The sequence below is a fragment of the Rhopalosiphum padi genome, chromosome 1, assembly GCF_020882245.1.
Source record: "Rhopalosiphum padi isolate XX-2018 chromosome 1, ASM2088224v1, whole genome shotgun sequence".
Taxonomy (NCBI): Eukaryota; Metazoa; Arthropoda; class Insecta; order Hemiptera; family Aphididae; genus Rhopalosiphum; species Rhopalosiphum padi.
In genome coordinates, this window is record NC_083597.1 from 39,101,918 (window position 1) to 39,127,638 (window position 25,721).

A 25,721-nucleotide genomic window follows, 5' to 3' on the forward strand; every position below is an offset into this window, starting at 1 on the left:
AACAGTCGTCAGTCCGTCAGTCGTCGTCAAACAGTCGGCCGCGCGTCACCGTCACCGTTCACCGCTCCCGAGACCACACGATCTGCCACGTTTCCACTAGCGGAACGGCAATTTTTTCCCGAATTTTTTTTTTTCTATCAACACTCGTCCTCTCTCGGCCGACGATGAGGTGCAGCTGGTTATGCGCGATGGCCGTCGTGGCGCTGGCCCATGCCGCCGAGCAACAGGCCACCACCGGCCAGTCCGAGACGCTGGCCAACGGTCTGAAGATCGAGTACGTGTACACGCTGGACGGATGCGAGCCCAAGTCCAAGATCAACGACATGCTGACCATGCACTACACCGGCAAGCTGGTGGACGGCACCAAGTTCGATTCCAGGTAAGCTCGGCCACAGTGTTTTTTCCGTAGGTACGCGTATATAGCAGATACGGCACAACAGGTGCACACTCGTTTGACGGGCGCTCCACGTTGTTATTTGATGATGCGATGACGATGACGTATCGGACTTAAACAACGAGGACGACGTGTCGCGTTGACACGTTCTGCGTCCGCTCGTCTGCGCGTCGAAGTATAAAAAAATAATTGACATCATAAAAAAAAAAAAACCAAAAAAACACGCTTAAATCAATCAGTGTTCTAGTATTGGCTATACATATTTATCGTAACGGTGGTTTTCGCGTTGTACAGTTGTTATATAGTCGTGTCGGTTCATATACGCGTTCTCCTAAACACGTTTGTCATTATCAATCATATCGAACAAATAGGTAGCTATACCAACCACACGATTATACGGTCCACGAAAAATATAATTATCAATGTATAGGATTTGAGCGTAAAATATCTTCTAGTGACATAACGATTTATGTATTGTCCTGAGTAAATTTTATCCGCTTTGATTTGTCAGTGCCCAGAATCACTTTGTGCCCCAACCGACAGAGAAAGACTTAAGGAAACCATCGAGTATACCACTGATACCTATACTACAGCAGCAGTGTCCGTTTTCGATCAATTCTATGTGTTGTCTACCGTATAAGCTATCGTAGCTGTAATATTCAACAGTGTCTTCTATCGGCCTTTTTCTTGCTCTATACACAGAAGTATTTGTTAATAAATGACCATCCGTCGGTTTGTTAAAAACATCGTAAGTACGCGTTTTTTTTTTTAAAAATAACACGATGCAGTCTCGAAATATTTTTTACTCGATCCGAGACGAGGGCGCCAGTACACCTACACGTCAAATCATACCAAAACCTACGTATTAAAACACTAGTCACCGCCGTTTCCAATTTTGTCCCATCGGATTATAGCACGCTCTTGATACATCGACACGGCTACACAACAAGTGGCGCCTGTAAATCGCTGCTGTTTCGAAAACGTCGGGAACATCGATGATAATAATTAAATTATATTGTATCGCGTATTATTAAAATATTATATTATTGCGGACACGTTTTTATTGCAGCGATTGAATCTACTGCTGCTAATAATTTATCTTAACTGTCTACACTTTGCGACAAACACGCACATGCCGTTATGTGTACGGTCGTTACGGTTAATAATAATAACGTCATCACCGCCGTGTCGTCGCTCGTGTTCGCACGTTTTATGTACGAAAACGCCTAGGCGGCTCGGAAGTCCTCGACCCGACATACGCGTCCGTTATCGCGTAGTCGCGGGATGGGCGTAACATCTGAATTCCACGTTGTTGCTGTCGGACGTGTTAATGTTTAATCGTCAAGTTATTATATAATACGGAGTTTTTGGCTGTCGCTATGACGTGTTAACATCGTGAGCATTTAAAATATAAAAAATTGTCCATTATATTTATACCCAACCACCCGTGGATTGCGCTTGAGTCAACACATCAACGGGAACGACCATTACCTACCCGCGGGGCAGTTATTTTCCAGATTTTTATATTATAAAAAAAAATACATAATATAGTCGCAATGAACTTAACACGTCACATTAACAGATTATTATCGCTATGTGGATACAATTATCCAAGCCATACCGCCACTTGAACTCTATTTCAAAGAAGATATATTTCTCAAATTTATAAAAATGTGTAAATACTTATTAGTACAATAATATATCTATTTACAAGCTAAAATATTATTTTATCTGAGTTTATAGTTAATCATTTTTTTTAAATTACAAGTATTTAATTTATACCTATATATATATATATATATAACCATTAGAGGTCCATAAATATTTCTGTCAGGTCACCCTCTTCCTTTTTTTCTATAAATCCTCGCTATGATGATATTATATCATATACGACATGACATGTTTTAACAATTAATGATTTTCATACGCGTTTGGTGGCGGATACAACTCCGCTGGTCATTCGATTATTTTAATTATACGTGTATATTACGTGCACAGTGTATTATAAATGAAAATTATAATACTATAATAATAGTAATACAATAATACTATTGCAGTGTGCATAGAATAGGAGTTGCGTTTACTGATTAATATTATCATCGTGGACTCTGTTCTAATTAAAAACAAACTGATAACAACAGTTCGACTGAATAAAAATATAATTTTTTAACGATGTTGATGTGTAACGTGTGTAATTGACAACTGTTACAAATAGTTAGTGGTATAAATGTACAACACGTATATTATACGCATTTATACCCGTATTATCGTTTTAAACTGTTTCTTAACTATTTAAAAACCGGTTTTGTCGGAGAACGTATAATATTATTTTCTAAACTCGAAATACTTGAAAAACGTCTAGAATTAATATAAAAAGAATATTACTTTACCTGTGACACGTAGCCACGTAGGAACTGCGACGTGTAACCTATATATTTATTGTTAACCTAAACATTTCTTGTCGTAACTGCGGCAAAGGACTACGCATAGTACACTGGACAGTGTATCGGATATCCTTACTTCGATAAAATGCATACGTCCTTTTTATCGTTATAACTTATAACATAAAATTGTTCACCCAACGTGCATAATGTTTTTCGTCCAAAAAAACGTTTTTGAACTCTAAAGTCATAAAGTAATAAGTATATACATAATACAAAAGAGAGCGAACGAGACTTTTATGTTTAACTTTTGATCATAACATTTTTATTTTGTGACTGTAATTAATCGTATTCATCTATGCGACAGACAACTGAAACTCGGTAAACCAATATTGTGCAGAAAATGTGCCAAAGAAAAATCTCATCATTAATTTTGAATAGATTTTCTGCCTTTACCTCACCGTAGGTATATACACCTACCTGAAAGGACCTGAGATATCTCGAGCCACCTCGGTAAACTGCAAATTAATAGCTTTCGCCCGTAATTCCCATCACGCATCCGCGCCACCCCTTTTATAGCTTTGTCCCGTGGGACCACGGTAGAAATAATTTAACCAATATATTAAAACACGGCGCTCCAAACGACATAAAAATCTAACGCCTGTAGATAGAAAACGATAACGATAAAACGTGAATTTACAGGTGAACGATTGCTCGTCAGACCTATTTTTAAGCTCAACGTGAGATGCGTATTCACAAAGTCAAGTGCGATCAATACAAATATTATAATCAACACTCAAATCGAATACCGATTGAGTAATATTACATTTTCCAGTTGAGATCAATAAAATTTTGTAATATATGCTTAGTAGTTTAGTACCAATAGTACCACATAACCTAGTCATGAAAACGCCCCATCAGTTATCACTATTAATAGTGACTGAAATATTATGTGCAGTGCGTATATACTGTATTATATGTTATTGTACAATGAGTGCGACAAGTTAAAATGTTTTTCTGAACTTAAATGATGTAAAAGAATAATCAATAATATATAACGACTGGGTGATAAGTATATATTGTATTATGTTTAGGTTTCACCGTTAAACTTGTGATATAGATATGAAGGAATATCTAAAGTCTGTCTGAGTGAAACTGAATAAACGGAAACGTCTATACATAACACAATACTACAATACGTCAATAGGTTAAATTCGTGGTTAAAATATAGCTTTTATGCTTGAAACATTATTTGACTGAAATCGTACCAACTATTTCGCCATTTGAAATGCCGCTGTCATCTGCATTCAAACAAACTCAGTAAGAAGCTACAAGATAACAAATTAAAAATGCACGCGTTCGTATTTATTATTTATATAGCGTATTTTTTACATACATTTATAAATATAAACAATAATAACGTGTAATCGTTCGGTTGATCTAAATTTATTTAGACTTATTTTGATTCGTATGTTATATTGTATTTTGCATCACAAGTATTCTTCACTTCTCTGCGATCAGAATTGTCTGCTTAGACACAGACAATAAATATCGGACACATTCTTTATTGACGCTAATATATTCATAATATGCGAATAATTAATGTTGATGATGAGAGGAGTTATAGTCGGCTGTCAAACTTCGTTGAAAATCCAAAAGCTTCAATAATGAAATCCGTCACCGCAGTGTCACCAAGTTTACCGTTGCGGGTCAAAAGAACAATGGGTCGAAATATTGTGACAATAAGCTACGTGAAAATCCTTTTAGTGACAATGCTCGGGGATGTGGATGGTGCACATAAACCGCCAGCCGTTACAGCAGGAGTACAGCGATATTAAATTTATCGTTATTAGAAGATTCACGATATATGATAATATAAAACAATTTTTCGAAGTTATTATCTTTCACTTTGGCATAGCTCGATTAATCATAAGTCATACAGTATATAGAGACGTAACGCACTATACCTATACAAAACGTATGTTTTGTATCCTTTCCGCAGGTTTTTGAATTTCGTAATTTTTTTCCTCGGTAAAGGAATGTAGGGAAAACCTTTTTTTGTTTTTTTTTTAACTGAGCGTAAGATCCAGCTAAGGAACATATATTCTGGAAAAGCCGGTGTAAATCATTTGTCACGTAGTGCACGTTGGTTCGCATAGTGAAAAAGGGGAAGTTTTGTAGAATACCGTTAAAAAAAAAATAAAATAAACGTCTGGGTAATCGGTTCTCATTTTCATTGGGAAATGTAGTGTAGCAATGTGAGACCAAATGATAAATGACCGTATTTTATGATAACTAAATATCGCCAAAGCATTTATATAACATATATAGCTGACATACGTTACTTTTTCTATGACACTACGTTACTATTATTATCCGTACGACGCTTTAATATAAATCATACACTGCACCGTGCTACTCTGGGCAGAAATATCGGAAAAAGTAAAACCGTTAACTTTTTTTCGGACTCGATAACGTCAGCAGCAAATCCACCAAATCGTTTTCAATACGTCTTACTCTCACATCTCATCACAAACTGTACAAGTCATAAGTTTCAAACTATTCTCAAAAACGTTTCAAAAATATAATAAAATACAATTATTTTCTATTATCCTCAAATAACACTTACTATCGAGAATCCATTCCTTTCAAATCACAACGATAGGGAGTACCTATATACCTATACTTATATATACATATAATATTATCATCGATACTTTTCTGTAATCAATGAATACATAATTATATACACAATAATATTATTCTAGCCGTACCTACCACAGATCCACATGTACGCACCTGTCTACAGTTATTATAATATGATGTTATTCATTTTATTCGAACAGACGTTTTAAGTAAATATTATTTTTAGTGATATTCGAGTACTATTACCTATGTCTTGTAAAGGAATCAAAATATATTCTTGGTACCACCTCAATAAGATATCTTCTGTATAACTTCTATAATCGTTTTCACAAGTCTTATATTATATCTTTAGATAATATTATCTTTTAGTACCTAATACCTATACTAGACCATTCAGTAGGGCGAAACCATTTACGATCAAATTCGCACCCTTCGTTTTTTGGCCAAATCAAAAAGTTTAATAATTACTTTATGTTATACACATATAAAATAATTAAAAATATAAGTTAAATACAATTCATGTAATTAAAAAATAAAAATACATGCTTATCTACGTAATTTTTGTCATTAATTATTTAATAGGCGATCGTCAAGTTTGATTTAATGACTTAACTACCATATAGATATAATATATACAAAAACGTAAATACTAAATAAATAATTTTTATAAAACTCATATTTTTAATACTTTTCAATTTCAACTTATATTATATTCTACTTATACTATTTTATATTTTATAACATAAAGTACCCAAATGTGAATTTGCTGCATAGTAAATTGTAGTAAATACTGATCAAATAATTATTGAAAAAAATGATATATTTTTGTTTAAATATAATATAATCTGCATACAACATATTGTATTTTTAATACTTTTATATATACATATATAACATGAAGTGAATACTTAAATTTTTGGTTTGACTAAAAACTACAATTTAGTATTTACCCAATACGTTCTTTGTAAACAACAATAACTCCTACAGTATACGAAATGAATATATAATAATATTGTAATAATGTAGGTAATATCTTCATCGTTTGACGATCGTTGACCTATCGTAGTACTTAGTAGTCAACATTACAACTAATAACTGTTGTAAAATCATAAACAATCGAAATCAATAATAATAAGACAAGTGTCTTATGAATTGTTATTTCAACATATGTATTAAAAGGATGAGCGCGTGATATAAACATAGAATCTCGAATATTTTATAACAATTTATTATATTTTACTAATCGTAGTTATTATATCGTTATTTCTGTAGTTATAAAACCTACTATATATACTTGTCTTTTGTTAAGCGACATAAAACGAATTTAATTTCTACTTAGTGGAAAATATACGTTTTTTATCGTATTAGGTACCTACTTAGTCTTGTGAACTCTTTAATAATAGTATATTTAAGAAAAAAAAATGTATTAAAATATATATTTTGAATATATTATTTTAGTATTTACATTATTATATTCGAATACCTTTTTCAGAAAAAAAAATATTTAGGAATTTTTATTTATAAATTATAAACTTGCAGCTTCCATAATTTAATCAAAAATAACCTAGATGTATCATGTATATAGTATCGAATAAATAAGATTTTATTTTATTTTTAAATATTGTATAACGTAGAAAGTAATAAAGAATTTAAATAACCAACATTTAAAAATTGTTCTAATATGTCGTATTTGGAATAATAAGGTTTTGCTCATTAATTTGAATACAAAATAAAAGTATTCTTTACAAGAACTATCATGACATTACTGTTAATAAAACAGATATTCGATATTGTTTCCATTAATTCTTGTAGAATAGGTCTATAATATTATAAACAGCAATGGTTCGAATAATGTTCATGTATTGCAACAGGTATTATTACCTACCCATATATCTACCTTGACTTTGTGTGTAGGTACACTAATACATACTTATATATTATGCTTGTTGCTTGATACCACAGTGTGTAGCACATAAAATTGTTTCTCATACATCTATCAGCGGGGAAAAAAATGAAATGTATATGTATAATAATATGCGAAACATTTTCGCTCTTATCCCTCATCATTTGCAGGGATTCGTCAAGACCCATTCCAGAATTTATAGTATGACACAACATCCGACTCGATATCCTGTCGTCAAAATCATTAAATTATTGTATATTTGTGTATAATATTTCAGCGAGGAATTCATACAATCATGCACTTTTAATCAACAAATGCGTTTGGATCAAATCAATAGCTGTACACCGGTACAGGAGAAGATCGGCTTAGACGTGACCAAAATATTATACCGCGGGTCGTTAAACCGGATGAAAATAGCAGTTTTAACCGAAAATCAAATAAAAAATAGACGTATACTTACATTTTAATAGTTATCTTCGGTAGTGTACACTCTCAGTATATTTGTCCTTTTTATTTATATATATATATATATATATTATGTTTCGCCGCAGCGTTTTATATTACCGCCGACGTTGCACATTACATTATATTATTATAATATTATGGCGCATCGCGTTTCGCGTAACAGCTGCAGCAGAAACCGATTTCGAACATTTAGCCGTCGCTGTACGATATAATTTTAACGACGATGACAATAATTAATACTGTCGTGGCGTCTTGACATCATTACAATAGTTACTGAAAAATAAACGTAACGTATTGTAAGTGGTGTTTTTTTTTTTTAATCACTCGTATAATAAGCGTATACAAAGAAATTGCAATATATAATATTATATTATATGCATAGCGAGTTCGCGTCACATGATATTGTTGCAAAAATAATTTGTTTGAAGTTCCCAAAAACGTTCGACGAGATATAATTTATCGGTCCGACCGAGAGGTAAAAAAACAAACAATGTTTTCATACAATCATATGGTATTACATCGGGTGCGTTGAACGATGAAAAACGGTGACGTCCCGCCAAGGGAAAAAAATCGGGAGTTGTCGAGTCGCAAACGTCGCCGATGGTTATTATAATAATATTCGCATTGCATATCATTGTAATACACACGTGCAATCGTACGTGATTATTTTTTCTACTGAATTTTTATTGTCTTATCTGCTGGATTCGACCTGGGTGACCGAGTTGCAAGTGTTTGGGGGGGGGGGAGCGCTACGGTTTTTAAACGTGCGGCTTCGACCCTTTCACGTCCCCCGAGAGTCGAAGAGGGTTGTTATCACGTAGGCGTGTGCCGCAGCAATACCTACAACACACGCACCTACCTATATACACATATATATATATATATATTATATAGTGTGTATAAGCTCTGGTGCGTTTTTATGAATATTTCACAAGTCGCTTGATTAGAACACCATACTTATATATATATATATATATAAATACATTTGACTATATGTATATATATGCACACATGAGAAGTTGGTGATTTTTTCACACCCCCCTCGTACGGTCGCCGACTACATATTTATAATGAACAGTCTGCACTCGGTTATACATAATAATATATTTACAATGTTTTAACGGTACGTTACATACGATGAATATGTTATAATGTTATCGTCGTCACACTTCGAAGTTCGTTTGTTATGACGTTTTAAACGCACTCATGTCCCACTACAATGTATAGCATCACACGATCGGAACAACGTTTCTACAGTGTTTAGTCACGCATGATTATCGATCAAAGGTTAAAAAAAATCGGTAGTCTGCGATTCCAGTTTTGCAGCGAGATTTATACGTTTCCATCTTCTCGGGTCGTATACGCGTGTATAGGCTTTACGCTCGATTTTTTTCCAATTGTATAATAGAGTATAAAAAAATAAACGTGCGTGTATACATATATATATATACCTATGTATTTGTGGTACAGTACCTGCAACCATTCGACCGAGGGGAATAAAAAATGACCTCGCGCTCAGACTTGAGACTTTATGCACGGGGGAGAGGAGTTCTCCATTAACTTAACGTAGCCTGGTAAACTGGAAACCGAATTTTTCGATTAACCCGCCAACGAGTCTACGAATTATGGTGCGTGTTTTCTAAAGGTTTTATATCAAATGCCATGCAGCATAATATTCGTAGAGGTATAATATACGCGTAATTTTACCGATTATTTTCTGGATAAAATGCAAAAAGATAAATATTTATTGTTGACCTACAAAATACCAGAAACACAAACATAATAATATGATGGTTCAAATCTTGTTTAATTTTTCTTCTTTCCTCATAATATACATTATACTTCTGTATTTAATGTACTTAGATAAACAATTTTCCTATAAATAATACAAACAACTCTGCAAAAATCGTGTCTATTGCGCAGTTTAAATGTAAATAAATTATTATATTTGTAACAAAACAAAAAATGACTGTTTTGAAAATATATGGTTTAACAACACTTCCATGGATATACGACATATTTTAATTTCTATTCTTTTTATTTAAACTAACTCCCAACCAATGTACAATATTTTATTTATAAACGTTTTCAATTTTATTTTTCTTAATAAAGCTCAACCGATAGGAGCCTTTCAATCAATATCAGGTTCTTAGCAATTTACTTTAAAAATACTCTCATTCATCGTGCGTGTATACAACTAGTTGAAGTTTTCTCAGCATCATCAATGTAACGAATCTCTTATTGATTTTGTACTAGTTCTATGTTCGTAATTTATTACAATTCCTCAGAAACTACTCAAAATATATTGGTAAAGGAGATAGAGATAAGTTATGGCTGGATCCTGGATGGATAGTGGGGATAGCGGTGACTAGCGAGAGGGGCGTAAAAATCAGGCACGTCGCACATATTTAATATTAGGTATTATTTCTTTACGAGTTTCCAAACAGGAAAAATACGATTTCACAGTAAAAACTTATCCATTGCCAACCGAAAGGTATAGTGGCAAATACATCACACATCTGTGAATGTCCGGTATTACATGTATATACCCGAAAGTCATACTATATAGTATATCATATACACTACGTGAAGTAAAATAGCATTATGGACGCAATGCGTTTTAATATTATTACAGACATTATGTATGTGGTACATTTATATAATAATAAACTGATGTGGGTTCGCGACGCCGCTGCCGGTCAGCGTGAGTCTGAATGAAAAACACGAAATGGATAACGGAACTCTTTATTCCATTTATTTTTTCGCGCATTTTGTGACGAGCTTTATATTATAGTAAACACGAAACATTATGTACAACGTGGCGATACTTAAGCCATTCCAACAAAAGCGACCACGGTGGCGTAGATTAGATTCCAACTCAGTTAAAATTAAGGTCTGAAAGGTCATTTGAATTTTAAATGACCCAAAGAGAGAAAAATCGCTTTTGAAAAATATAATAACCCTTCCCGAAGAATTTTCACTTTTTTTCCATTTACGTTTGTGCCACGGAAAAAAAAATAAATAATAAAATTAACCAAGCTCAAAGCCGCTATATTATATATTATACTACGTCCAACCCCGCGTCATATTTTTCACCGTAATAATGATTTGTTTTTCATTTTCAGTCGTATGCATGTACGTTACTACGACTTACAGTCGTATGAGAAAAAAAATTTTCATACCAACACCGGTAATACCGGTTTTGCATATTATACTCGTGGCCACATATTTTGATCTTTTATACGACAGCAGTTTTTGCGGCTAAAAATACCTGCGACTTAACGGGTCGGGTGTTTGACGAGTTTGAGGATTCTGTCCCGGTAACAAAAAGCATAATATAATACCAATAATAACCAGGAGAATTATTAAACACATTATGTACAGAGGAGGTGCATATAAATACTTACACTAAATACACTGAGTTTATTTACACGGATTCACCTTATGACTAAATTCAAATAATTATATTTTATTCACACAATATCTTAGAAAGTAAATTTCAGACTTCCGAAAGTGGCCGGGTTATGGGCTTTACAGGTTTACATCACATTTATAACAGTAAAAATAATATACTTGCACGCAAAAAAATAGCTGTCGTATCTTTATTTTTCCGCTGGAAGAGATACGATGTATTATATTAATCTATTTATTCGTATGGAGAAACATATAGTTGTTGGTTACATGGTCACAAATACGCGATATAAATATTAACCGACGTTTCTAAAAGCTTTACGAATAATCTTCGCGTCATTATTATAATTAATTACATACAATCCAATATGATTTTCCATGAATATGACTAATGATAATGATAAAAGTATTTGAAATACAAAATGTCTACCTATAATATTATACACACCGGTCGGAAGATTGAAATGTACACGTCGTCATCGTGTAATATACCACTCATAAAAATCGGAGTCAATTCGTAACAAATATATATTTTATAGGAAAAGTCTACAAAAAACCAAAGAGGTTATATGGTGGCTACATCTAAAGTATAAATACGAGAGTCCACAATCTCTTTACAACATTTTTTCTCATTACTCTACTTTTCAATCGACTGCACAAACGTCTCAATATATTATAACCTATTTAATTCTTCTGTCAACGTTGATCATAATAGTATGGATTGTATGTTATGTAAGCACTATATAAATAATACTAAATAGGCATATGCCATATAGCCAACTATTTTTGTGTTGTATTTTGAATTTCTGAAATAATTTCTTCAACACTAATTAGATTACCAACATCAAACGAATCCCCGAGGAGCATTGTTCGTGAGACGACAACAACGAGTGGGCTAACCTTTTTGCGTTTACATAGATTATATCTGTAATAACTAATATTATATATTACTTATTAGCATATTACTATAGGTAGGTACATACAGTATAATAATATAATGGTACGTAATACGGTAATATTACCTATACGGTTTTGCCTCGAAAGAGTTTTCGTTTTTCTTACATACTTATTTTATAGTTTGTCTTATTTCTCATATTATATATGCATACTATATACCTATATTATACGTAAGTCTATGAGAGGTACCTGCATTATTACTACAATTTTATGAATGACGTTTTATAATACATTTTTTTTCGATACTGACTCGAGTAAATCGTATATTTTTTTGCCCTGCTTGTTTATATATCATATAACAATAACATGTAACCTATACATTATACAACGTTTTATATAGATAGGTACTTGATAATTTTTCGTAATACAATAACCGAGAACGTGAGCTGACAAACTGAACAACTACAACCGTACATCAATAGTTAGTAGATTGTAATATGACAGGGTAAAAATTATATTGTGTAAAAAAATATATATTGTAAGTTGACACAAAACAAATGAACGCCTACGCACAATTTCGACGAGAGTTTCACTACACGAATCATAAAAGTATTTTAAGTGGAGAATACTTTGTTTCCCTGCTGTATGTATGAAACATTCAATGTACCTATGTACTGTACAAAGAGTGAACTGTAAAAAAATGTAATTAAAATCCATGCACAATTTAATAATAAAAAATAAACGCTTGAACGTTTTAGAGTAATTTATTATTAAAAAAAAAAAGGGAATTTTAAACTTTTAGACGACTGGATAATAATTTTATAATATAATATACGAATAAAATATAATACGATGTATAACTAATTTACTCAGCTGCTTGAAAACAATGGTAAACATTAGTGATCATATCTATGTTGTGGCACGAACGACGAAGTTTTAAATTATAAATTTAAATCCGATCGTATCGTGCAATATTATTAATTTAGATTCATTTTATGTGTGAAAATCGAAAAATATACTGACATTGACAAATATTATAGCGTCTGTTGCCTTTTAAACTTTATTTTCTATCGATTTGTTTATTCACATATTCATTAAATACCCACTACCGTTTCCACTATTTTATAACTATGTTTTAGTAATTACATAAACATATTAAAAATAGTGCAAATATAAATTCAGGTGGTTTATACAATTATTTATAATTATAATGATCGTTTAAAAACGTGGTTAAAATTAATAATAGTATAATTTGATTAGGATTAAAATTTATTCGTATGTTTAAAATTTAAAAATAATTTTATTAAATCATGTTAAAAAATTACGACGCGTGGTTAAATTTAAATTTAAACTTTCTCTGTCAATTGATTTTGGATTCATGATTATGAAGGTTGGTCGGTTAGAATTATAACAATATTGAGAATACAATTTTGTACGCTATACATTTTTTAAACGGTACTCTTTGTTTACACGCATATATTGTGTTTATTTAGGGCGTCAGGGCGACGTTCGTATTTCGTATTAATTATTATCATATATTTTGTACGTGTCCATTGGTTTTCAGAGAGAAAGGGTGAGAGAGAGCTTTGAGGGGAAATCAGAAAATTGAAACGAGTTCGCTGTGTAACTGTAAAACACACTGTAGTAGTACAGTTCGTACAACCTGCCTACCTACAGCTATACAGTCTATACTACATATTATTGTTATACGTCGATATTCGTGTAATATACTATAATATATAATTTTACCGTAGGTGACTAAATTCCGGCGCGTCAGCATTAGCTTGCTGCAATGTGTCGCGCGCGCGTTAAAATTGACATCCGGCAGAGTTAAAAGGAAGTCCTCGAATGACAATACGAAATTTTATATATCGACTAGATGCCAGTCAACGTATACAAGCAGTGTGTTTAATAATATTGTGCGGGTTCAGCGTTTCCCTTTGAGTAGGTATCAATAACAAAACGGAAGTAGATAAATAAAATATATATATAGTAACTATATACATATATTATATGTGGTAGATACAATACTACACGCCATTATGTAATACGCGTAAAATATTATTATTATTATTATTATTATTACACGCATCGTAAGATTCCGCGAACTTCTTAAGAAACACATTCGATTTAAATCGGTATTATTATGAAATAAATAATTATAATATGCGAGTTGCTTCCATATATTTACAACATTTTTACGAGTATACTAAAAACTAAATAAAAGCGACAAACAAATCTGCACAATATTATGTTACGTACACAACTAGTAGGTATACTTACTTTTATATAATAAATATTATAAGTAATATGCTGGCTTGCAACTTCACTGCGGTTTTATTTGTTTGCCACAAACAAATTAAAGTATCTACGTGTAGTTTACCTCCACCCGAACCTTTTATAAAAAGATTAATTTTTTATTTGGCGCGCACCAGAAATAACAACTCAAAACAAATACACAAAAATGGAGGAAGTTATAAAACAGTAGTTGCTCCGATATATAATTAGCTACGATAAACAGAACAATTGATAAATAGTAAACACACCGTACAAGCAAAATTATAAAATTAAATTTACATATAATATAGTTATAGTTTATGAATAAATATATGTTAATTAATTAGACAATTATCAATACTAATTTATTATTGTTGTATAGTCTTGTTAAAAAAATTAAATTGTGGTAAAAATATAAATTTAATAAAACATAATATAGGTATTAAACCTATACAAATATGGTTGTGATGATTATTCACCAATTAACCATGTAGAAAGAAAATGTAATATTTATGGAGGTTTAAAAAGTAATCAAAAATGACTTTGATGCGTAGTATGATGTGTGTAATATAGATTAGACGATTAAGGTTCCGGAATTATTTAAAGATGAAATTCTACTTTCAATTAGTAATTAACAAATGTGTTAAGATATATCTAAAATTTGCCTTCAGATTCAAACGATTACAATAAAACAAGATACTAATTATTAATTAACAACAGTGCGATGTACCCAAATATATGTTACACGACATACATTTTCAAATCCTCCATACTCACTATGGGTTTACATGGTGCATGAACGACATGCAATTTATAACCGTTGGTCCCGACGTGAAAAATAGCGTTTTGTCGGAACGGGTTAAAACAAACCTATAAAAAATTACCCTCTATCTAGACAGGTTTAATATAGCAATTAATATATACATATGAGGTACCTCTATATAATGTATTCGTATATGATTCAAATATTTTATAATTTATAGATAGGAAAGTTAATAAAAACCATAAGCACAATAATAGTTAAGTGAACACGACATCATTAAATTAGAAGCTGATAATCAACAAGTTATACATTTAACTTACTAAGTTCAAAGTTAATATAGAAAATAATATTAACTTAACTCGGTTATGTGAATATGGTGATTGGTCTATGAATAAATTACATCAACAGTATTTTTAAATCACCTGAAAAAACCGTTATTTCAAGTTAATTAGAAAATGAACTAACTATAGTTAATGCTCTGGCCCTTCGCATACACTATGTACTTATAAGACATATACGACGCATACCTTAACGCAGTGTTATCCGATGTGGATAATATAGTTAATACATCGACCGACTGACGTCGGAAGGGAGTTAGCGAAATGAAAAATAATAACGATAATAATACCAAACAAACAAATAAATGAAACGCGTGTACGTAAAATTGTCTCGCCCGCAGCACCGTCGACTGTGCCAGCAACCAGTGTATCATAATATAGTAGAACGATACACGATAAACCGTCCGACGGGCGAAAGGTCCGGCGGCCAGCTACTTACCTAAGCACTACACCTTTATTGGGTTGTTGTCGTCGTGTGGGTAAGCGGCTGACTTTCACCGTGCACGCTTTCCAAACCGGATATGCGATCGTAACGATATCGTTTGCTTCCGACTGTGCGCGCGAGCGAGCGAGCGTCCGGAGCCGAGCACAGAACGACTTTCCCGCGATTGCGTGGGCGACCGTGTTCATAATACAACAATATTATAACTATTTTATTAATTAAATTTATAAACTTATAATTTTATTACGCACGTGTGCCATCGCGACACGTGCACAAGGCGTTTTGCGCTTTTGCGTAGTAACGTCAAATACTATTATTTATAAAAAAAAATTATATAGATTTTTGCAAACGTTAAATTTATGTAGTATAATAGTAATTATGTGAAATGGTACCTAATAATACTTTAGTGAAACGTGCGAATAGCTCTCGTGTTGTAAACCATTAAAAAGTTTAAATGATTAATAAACTATTAAAACGATGATTTGTAGTATAGTCGATGGTAGTTGATAGGTACACGTGAAAACCTGTAAAACAATAATCATAAATTTAAAAAAAAAATGCAGTCGAAAGTACTCAGAGTTTACAGATGATAGAGGAGTATAACTAATAACTATGTACCTTTTCTCGAACAGAGATTTATGAATTGGGCACCCCTTGAAATTGACCGCACGACCGACGGTTGACGTCACGGGACTTCACATCACAATATAATATATGACTCGTATACGTTTGTGCACAGTGCCAGACGATCATTTGTATGCGTTATTGTTATTACATATTTTGCATATTTGTCTATACGCTCGTGTGATTACGACAATATTATGACGTCGTCCTAAAACGCCAATGCAAAAAACCGAAGTATTGTAGTGCGTACGATAACAGTTTTGCGAACATTTTGTTTTTAACTCCTGACAGTTTAATCCTCGTTTATTGATTTTTCGGACTCGTAGGCATTTCGGTGCAATATAAATTAATAAATTAATATTAGCCAATTAGTATTCGTGCTAAACGAGAGTGTAAAACAAGCGAGTTCCATTATGTCTTAGCTTATATTTCAATTTTCAGCAATCAGCATCGTATTCGTAGCGGTACGCATAACATGTCTAACATAAATACATAATATTAATATTTAACATGTGGTTAGTGGTTACACGTGCACCAGGTATTGTGTTATAGCCGTTATAGGTATTAGTTTTACGACTGCACTATGATCATGTTCCGGTGTGCGTTTTACAATACGATCCGGTATCGATATATGAGACAAACTATTTCATATATGCGGCACAGACCTATGATACACCGCGCCAGCGGTACATGTTGCATTTAGTATTTTGTACATTTTTTATCGATTTTTTTTTGGCCGAGGCTATTGTTTTATTTAATATGGCACACACACGAAACGTGTACAAAAAAGTGCTGTTAACGAAGTCAGTTGCAAAAAAGTTTAGCAAGGGGCGTCATTAGAATAATACCTATCATATAGGTAATACTATACTCACTGCCATCGATACACCGGCACCAGCTATTCCGCACGTTCTACCTAGGCAAACCCAAAAATATAAACCTTTGATGTTTAATTGAAACTGATCATAATAATATACGCTTTCATCGCAGATATTTTGCGGTGCTATCGCGATAATAAATAAATCATTTTTCCGATCTATAGGAGATAATATATTATGAAGTACATAATCGTAAATGATTCCCTCCACGACCACAAAAAAAATAACGATCAATAATTACGTACGCGACGATAGACATTATGCACCCGGTTTCTTCGATTTGTGTTTTGTTAATTTTTTGTTTAGCATATTTCTCGTTTGGAAAAGTTTTCCACGAGTTTTCTTTGGAGAAACAAATTTAAAATAAACAATATTATAAATTTCGCATGAATAATAGCGCAGTGTTATTATTACCAAATCGCGTAGCAAATTATGTATAACTCGCTAATAACTTTTTTTCATCTAATATTTACGTGCATAATATTATGGTTTGTTTTCTTATATACATAATTTTTACATATATATATATTATATATGAGTCGAACGATTTGAATAAATAATTACGCTTCGAAAACGATGACGTTAGACCGTCTGTCAAACCGTTAAAACGATAATATTCGAAGTCCATTAGGTATTATTGATATCGGACATAATAATATCTATTATTATATCTTTGATAGTATTGAAATACGTGTACTCTGAAAAAATATTTCGTTTACTATAATTCATCAAGCGGTTGAAGCTAAACATAGTCGAACTCTTAAATTTTCCTATTTTAATTTCTAATTACTTTTGCCTTATAAACTTCCGAGAGTAGTTTTGTTTGACTCCGTTTACTATTCATTATTAATTATAATAATATATTACTACACAGGCGCATACTATGGTGCCGCATAAATGAGCCAGATGCAATAACGTTTAGGAACTGTGAGCTTAATGTTTATACCAATAACTAGGCCATTACGAAATCGACCAACTCCGACGTATCTGCAATCTGAACCGTAATTATATTCTTTGGTATTTAATTTATTTAATATTTTTTTTTTTTTTTTTAATTTTATGAAGTCAATAATAATATTATATGCGTTTGTTTTTTTTAAAACGTATTTCAAATATATCATTTTACGACATACCTATTCCGAATTTTAACTTGATGAGTTGACTTCTGTTAAAAAAAAATCTTGAATAAATTCGCATTGTCAATAAATATTTTTATATATTTTTTTTTTACACAAAGTGAAAAATGTTTATATAAATGACGTCTTCGTATTTGATAATCATTATGGACTTTATCGATTATACTTAATACTTGGTAAATTATTATAACTTACTTATAAGTTTTTAGCGTACATATTTCTCCGTGCAGAATATATAAAAAAAAACATTTTGCGTGCAAATAAATCATTTTTTAATCACGTTAATTTAATATTTTAACGTGACTTGCGAGATAACCAAATTCATATAATACACCGCGCAGGACTTTATTGAATATTACATAATTTATACAATACGGCTACGGCATAACGACACGTTGTCGAATAATGAATAATGCAATATTATATCTCGTTGCTGTTTTTAGTTTCGTGAATTATCATGTGTCATCAATATATTATATGCACGGACAGCGCTGCGTCCAGAAAATTACTGAAAGGTATAACGGTTTTAACTATATCTGGTGCCCATTTTTGGTAGAATATTATTTTTGGTCCGAAATAATTTGATTCGCTTTAGCGGCTTTACACGTCTATAATACAGAGCTTCAGAAATAAAACGTGCTGTCGTATAAAAGTAATAATTTCAAAAACTAAGTTTTGTTAAGAAATTATCGGAGCTTTTATTTTCTTTTTCGTAAACGACCGCTTGTGGTGCTATTTAAAGTAAGTGTTTTTTTTCTTTTTATTTTTGTGCACGTCGTCTACACCTTTTGGATTTTCTTTCTTATAATTACGAAAGTTGCGGCGGTTATTGCAGAAGCGTGTACCTGCGCGCGGCTGTGAAGTTGATTATTTGAAATTGGTAGAGGTTTTTCTTATACTCGTCATTTCACAATCTTTTTAACGTTTGTAATATCAATATATACATTTTCCGCGACACTTTTTTTATTATACACGTGCACACTTCTAATATTCGTCGTAAGTAGTAATTTAAATTCAAAAAAATAAATATAAAACGAAACACAGTTTTGTTCCAAAAAACAATTGTGGACAACACAATTATTTATTTTTCAAAATACAGAATTTTTCACAAAGCTATAAACATTTGTTATAGACATTTGAAACTATGAATAAAAATTATTTTACATTCGTAATAATAATTCAATAGATATGTTATAATGACATAATACTATTACATTTACAGTACCACTATCATAATATTATTATACCCTTTAGACTATATTTATGTTTACTATACGAATATATGTATATCATAGGAAGTGCCTAGAAGGTATAGGTGTACTGGTTAATATCATTATTACGGTTGTAAAAATACCTCGACGTTTCTACAAAAACTGTACAACACGTCAAGAACACGTAATAAAGAGCTGGTCATCATTTTATAATATTATATTTCCACAAAATGTCCTGTGATATTGAAAAAGTTTTTATTATTATTATTATTTTGTATTGTTGATGTGAACACTTTGAGTTTAAAGGGTTAAAACAAAGAGTGTTTAGGAGTAATAATAAGAAGTAAAAAATCTTTTCAATTACAATACCCCTACGTGTGTCTCCACGCTCACTGTTTGTATAAAATAATGTATGTATGTCATGCGTCGTACATAATATACATATTATAATATGTGCTTGACGTGGTATATTCGCACCTCCCTAACGATGCAAAGGAAAGAAGGAGCAAAAAACGAACAAAACGCCGACAACTAGTTTTTAAAATATCAGACACTTCGTATGGTAAATTATCGAATTTTTTTTACATTTCTAACACTGACATAAATGTACATTCGTTTCTCTATAGGTATTAGGTAACCGTGTGTTAAACGAAAATAATAAAAAATTAAAAGTTAGTCCACACAAAAATCGTCCGTTTTCGATAAAAATAGACCGTAAAATGTAGGTAGGTACATAGGCTATTTTTATAATTATTACACGGAAAAAAACAGAAAATGGTTTGTAAATTTTTAATAAACGCAGCGTAGTCTTCTCATAATATATATTATTATGTATTCATAAATTATTCATATAAACCGCATGGTAGAACTTTTTAATTATTACATTATAATTGTGGGCACCTGCCAGTGCTTTTTTTTTTACTCGTTTTGCGTGAAACTAAATCAAAACCAAATATATTTATATATTGAAACACGGAAAAGAAAATATAAAAACGATGCCCATAGAACTATACTCATAAAAAATTACGAAAATTCCCAGACGTTTTCATGACAAGAAGCAGGTATAATATATTTAGACTTCATTACGTATATATACATCACTCGATATTGATTTATACCTTGAAAATATGTAAACACGATGATGATGATAATAATATATAACATATACCATATAGTGGGGTTGGCATCATATTATGAGGTTTTTTTCTTCAGAGGTGCACAAAAAGCCAATATTCTCTTATGTGTTAGGGGCGTCAAGCCACTCTTTCTTCCTTTCTTTTACGATTTGTTTACGTGGTTTTACCGTTCGACTCCTCCTCCTCATCCGACCAGTACGATGACTTCTATACACGCACTTCTATTAACTCGCATGTCGGGGATATGCCACAGCCACAATATGCAATAGAATATACGATATATCGCACACACATATCAATTCATAATCGACCGCCCCGGTTCTAAAAACCTAGAAAACAAATTTAAAACTCCGAACCGTCAATTATTTCGTCCGGGCTGATAATCAGAACGCCATTCATTACTGTCAGAAGCTAACTGTATAGTTAGCAAATTCATAAGAAACCTCGACGTGGCCGTATCCTCGCCATGTCATCGGAGCGTATAGTAAAACCGAAAACAAAAGTTGTTGTGGTCTTTATTTGTATGTAGGTTAAACGCGATAGTCGTCTGTTTGAATATAAAGCACCGAAAAGGCCACCGAAACCAGGAAGCAACTTCCTCTCCGACCTCGTACGTATTTTTATACGGGAAGTAGTAGATATGAATTTATCGTTATATCGTATATTTGAGAGGGTGAGACTAACATGTATTGCGCGCCGTAGATGATGGCACCCCTGGCCCAATTCCTTACTTCCATATCCGGTATCTTAAATCTATATGAAATTATAATATGACGGTCTTCTCTATACCATTCCCGTATACGGTTATCATCGCTCTTTTATCAACTATTCCCTTTTTTTTAGTCTACGATTTCTGAATGTCGTCGCCCCTCCCCCCCACCACAGATCATAGTGATATTATGTACGTTTACTTATATTATAGTACACACTTGCAGACATATTATACATGACTAATGTGCGTATATGTAGTATTTATATATTTCTAAACTTTTAACACACTGGGGCCGTGTTTTAATCAACGATGGTGGGAACTCGTTATACACACATGCCGCGTGTCCAAGTAGGAAAATAGTTTTCGCCGAACACGCGAAAAGTTACCTCATTTTCAGTACGGCGTTCAATTATAAACGAATATATCCGGAACGCGGCGAGTGCGATCCACCTGGTTTTTTTCCTCTCCCATAGGTATAATATATACAACGCCAGACCGCACAGACTTTCGGGATAATAGGTAATATCGTAAGTTTCCTCACACATATATACTATATACGTACAGTCGCGAATAGAAAACGGATTCGCTATAGTCGACATTATACTGACGATTGGCATGGCTGGATATTCACTTGTGCACACACGTCACACGCGCGCGCGCCCCATCGCGTCCGTCGTCGGTCACATCCGATTTTTGCGGTGATTAATATTGATGTATAACATACTGCATATATATTATATACATTATTTTACATTACGGTCCATTCGTATTCGTCCAATGTATACAGCTCGCAAACACGTGCGCGACGATCCCCAACCAAAAGTGCAAAATATACATCGAAACATCACACGATAGATTCATTGATCCTGTTTCAACTGCATACATACGTTATATAATATAATACTGTGTATAAATATGCTCACTGCTTAACTCTTATTTACGGTTATATATTATCTATGATATATGTATAGGATATCTATATTATTTTGGCTATGGGGTCTAAACGGCGTATTTCTAATTTTTTTCTTGTTTATTATGGTTAGTTCATTTATTTTATTTATAAAATGGTAACTATAATATATATGTATTATAGTTTACATCTTTTAAAGCTACGAACATATATAATTTATATTTATACAGATGCATATTTTGTGCCTTTTATTTCTAAGTACGCCCACTACGCTTACATAATACATATAATACGATATGTGCTTTACTTTACCACTTTACTATTTATTTAGGTATTTCTAAAATATATTAAATAATACATGGATTTCGTTCTACGGGAATCAAAAAATACTAAAGGTTAAATTTGTAGACACTGCAGCAGCAAGAATACTTGTATAGGTATTACGCCGTGTACGCACATTCCGACCCGCGGTTAAGCGGAAAAATTAATTTCGTTTAATTTTCTCCTGCGGTGGTCGTTTCTTGGTGTCCGCGCGTTAAAAGTTTGGACATAAAAATGGGAGAAAAACAAAAAAAAAAACTTCACAATGGCCAAAGTTTGGCATGGCCATAATATAATAGGATGAAGCGACCGCCACCGCGTTGCTATATATATATACTAATTATATCCGCGCGGTTGCCCCTGCAGACTCAAAAGGTCCTTTGGGGCATCGTGGTTGTTTCGTCCACCTCCTTCATGTGTGTGTATATATATATATATATAACTTGGCCTCGCACCCGATGAATTCTTTATGGACATGCGCGTGTACGACCACCTTTATGCTCGCGAATTTCTATTTTCTAAAAAAAAAAAAAACCAAAAAATTATATGTAGCTACCTATTCTTATGCTATATACGTTGTGCGCATTTTAAAATTCATGAAGTTTGCAGATTGTAATACGATTTTGTTTTTTATTACATTTTTGCAGTCATGACCGAGACCAGCCATTCACTTTCCAATTGGGCGTGGGACAAGTGATCAAAGGATGGGATTTGGGATTGACCAAAATGTGCGTTGGTGAGAAGAGAAGGCTGACCATACCTGCCAATCTAGCTTACGGTGACCGTGGAGCCGGAAACGTCATTCCCGGAGGTATTTACTACTGTGAAAGCAACAACAATATTTTTAATATATTATTGCTAGTGCGGTTTAAAAAAACTTTAAATATTCACATCGTATACATAAAGGATTGTAATGAAGCTCTGCGGTATTGTTGCGTATAGAATAAAACATTTTTAGGTACAACTCATTTGTTACAATAGCATCAAAATATTTTAAATTACTACCTTTTTTGTAATCATATAATATGATCAGACAAATAAACAAAAATCGATTTATAAATTAATTTTATTTAATAAATTGTGTGACTGGTGCGCACTTTTAAAGACAATACCTTCTCAAGTAACACATATAAAATAATTTTACACAATTTTAATTTTAAAAAAAATTCTTGGAAAACTGCATTACAAATTGAAAAAACGATACAATTAAATTGCATAAATACTATATTTTAATTACTTTTTTAATAAAACGCATTTACAGCTGTAACACAATAAATCCAATGCACATATAAAATATTATGCTACCGTATTTTATAAATTATCACAAAAGAAAGAAAAAAATAACAATTATAATTGTATTAATTATGATTACCAAATATCTAATTTGTCTAAAAATATTAAAAATTCTTATACACACAAGCTGTGTGATTTTATATTAATATATAATAATATGGATATACTATTATTTATACATGTATATAATATAAATATTAACCTAATAACAATACATTTTTCCAATAAAAAATTTCCCATATTTTCTTCTAAAATACGAATTTCCAAAATTTTATATTTTACAAAATACCATAATATACTCATTGTGGGAAAATAACTTTAATTGACTGCAGTGAAAACAGGCGAGAATATATCAAAGTTCATGTTTATAATGTTTAAAAAAAGCTATATTCGAAGTATTTATATAATGCAATATAATATTTTTACTATATAAATTTTTATTACTTTAAATATGGAGTAAAATACTAATGGGAAATATCTTATGATTATCTAAACTAACTAATCAATTTTCAATAAAATAAAAAAAATATCTTACCACGAAATTGTACTAATAATATCATTTTATACACTGTACGCGACCAACTCTATTAGCGAGTGCAATTACGTCACAACTCCAATTTAAAAATCACGAGCATTGCCTTTTAGTTTTATCAAATAATTAAAATATTTATCATTATTATTTATTACCGATGTATTATAAATATATTGTGGTCTTCTATACCGCGTGTAAGACAGGACTGTACTAATAAGTAGGTATATGATATGTTTAGGAGCCACTTTGGTGTTCGACGTCGAGCTATTGAACGTTGGCGACCAGGCCCCAACTACAAACGTGTTCAAGGAGATCGACCAAGACCAAGACAAACAGCTGTCCAGAGACGAGGTGAGCGAATATCTGAAGAAACAGATGGCCGCGGCTGAGGGTGCGGAAGGTGGCGATGACATCAAGCAGATGATGTCCGACCACGAGAAGCTCGTCGAGGAGATATTCCAACACGAAGACAAGGACAAAAATGGTTTCATATCGCACGACGAGTTCACCGGGCCCAAGCACGATGAGCTTTGATGAGGGACACGGAAGATGTATGTGTATGGGATGGGGGGGATCAAAATGTTCGGGAGGACCGGTTCGTGGAATTACGCCGGACATGTTATCATAATATGGTATATTACAATATATAATATATCTGTATACGCATTAATATGATATCTGGACGGAAGTGCTCGCTTAATCGAGGTACTCCGGCATTATTTTTCTTATTATAATTATTATTATTGTTTTTATTTTAATTACTTTAATTTTTAACGGGAAGTTCGCCAAAAACAAAAAACAAAAATTCCTCCCCGAGAGGAATGTTTTTATTATTTTATTTCTTTTTACGAATAATATAATATAATATTTATTTGATTCAGACACAAAATTAGCATAATATACATCTTTATAATATTATTATATAATATAGTCGTAATTGGACTACTACTATAAGCATATACTATACATTTTTTATAGTCCGCGGATTTTTTTGTTTAATTGAAAACTTTTGTAAGAAGACTGTTGTAATAAAAATGTTTTATATATACAA

General features: G+C 32.3%; 1 protein-coding gene across 1 annotated transcript; it reads left to right on the forward strand.

Moving 5' to 3' along the window:
- On the forward strand, positions 1-25,721 carry LOC132930533 (uncharacterized). The gene is made up of 3 exons (XM_060996467.1): positions 1-379; positions 23,493-23,656; positions 24,909-25,721. The coding sequence occupies exons 1-3, from the start codon at positions 165-167 to the stop codon at positions 25,202-25,204; spliced, it is 675 nt and encodes a 224-aa protein (XP_060852450.1). The 5' UTR covers positions 1-164; the 3' UTR covers positions 25,205-25,721.

Coding starts and splice junctions, on each gene's coding strand:
- LOC132930533 (XM_060996467.1), top strand. CDS start 165: ATGAGGTGCAGCTGGTTATGCGCGATGGCCGTCGTGGCGCTGGCCCAT. Junction 380..23,492: donor GGCACCAAGTTCGATTCCAG/GTAAGCTCGGCC, acceptor ACATTTTTGCAG/TCATGACCGAGACCAGCCAT. Junction 23,657..24,908: donor CGGAAACGTCATTCCCGGAG/GTATTTACTACT, acceptor TGATATGTTTAG/GAGCCACTTTGGTGTTCGAC.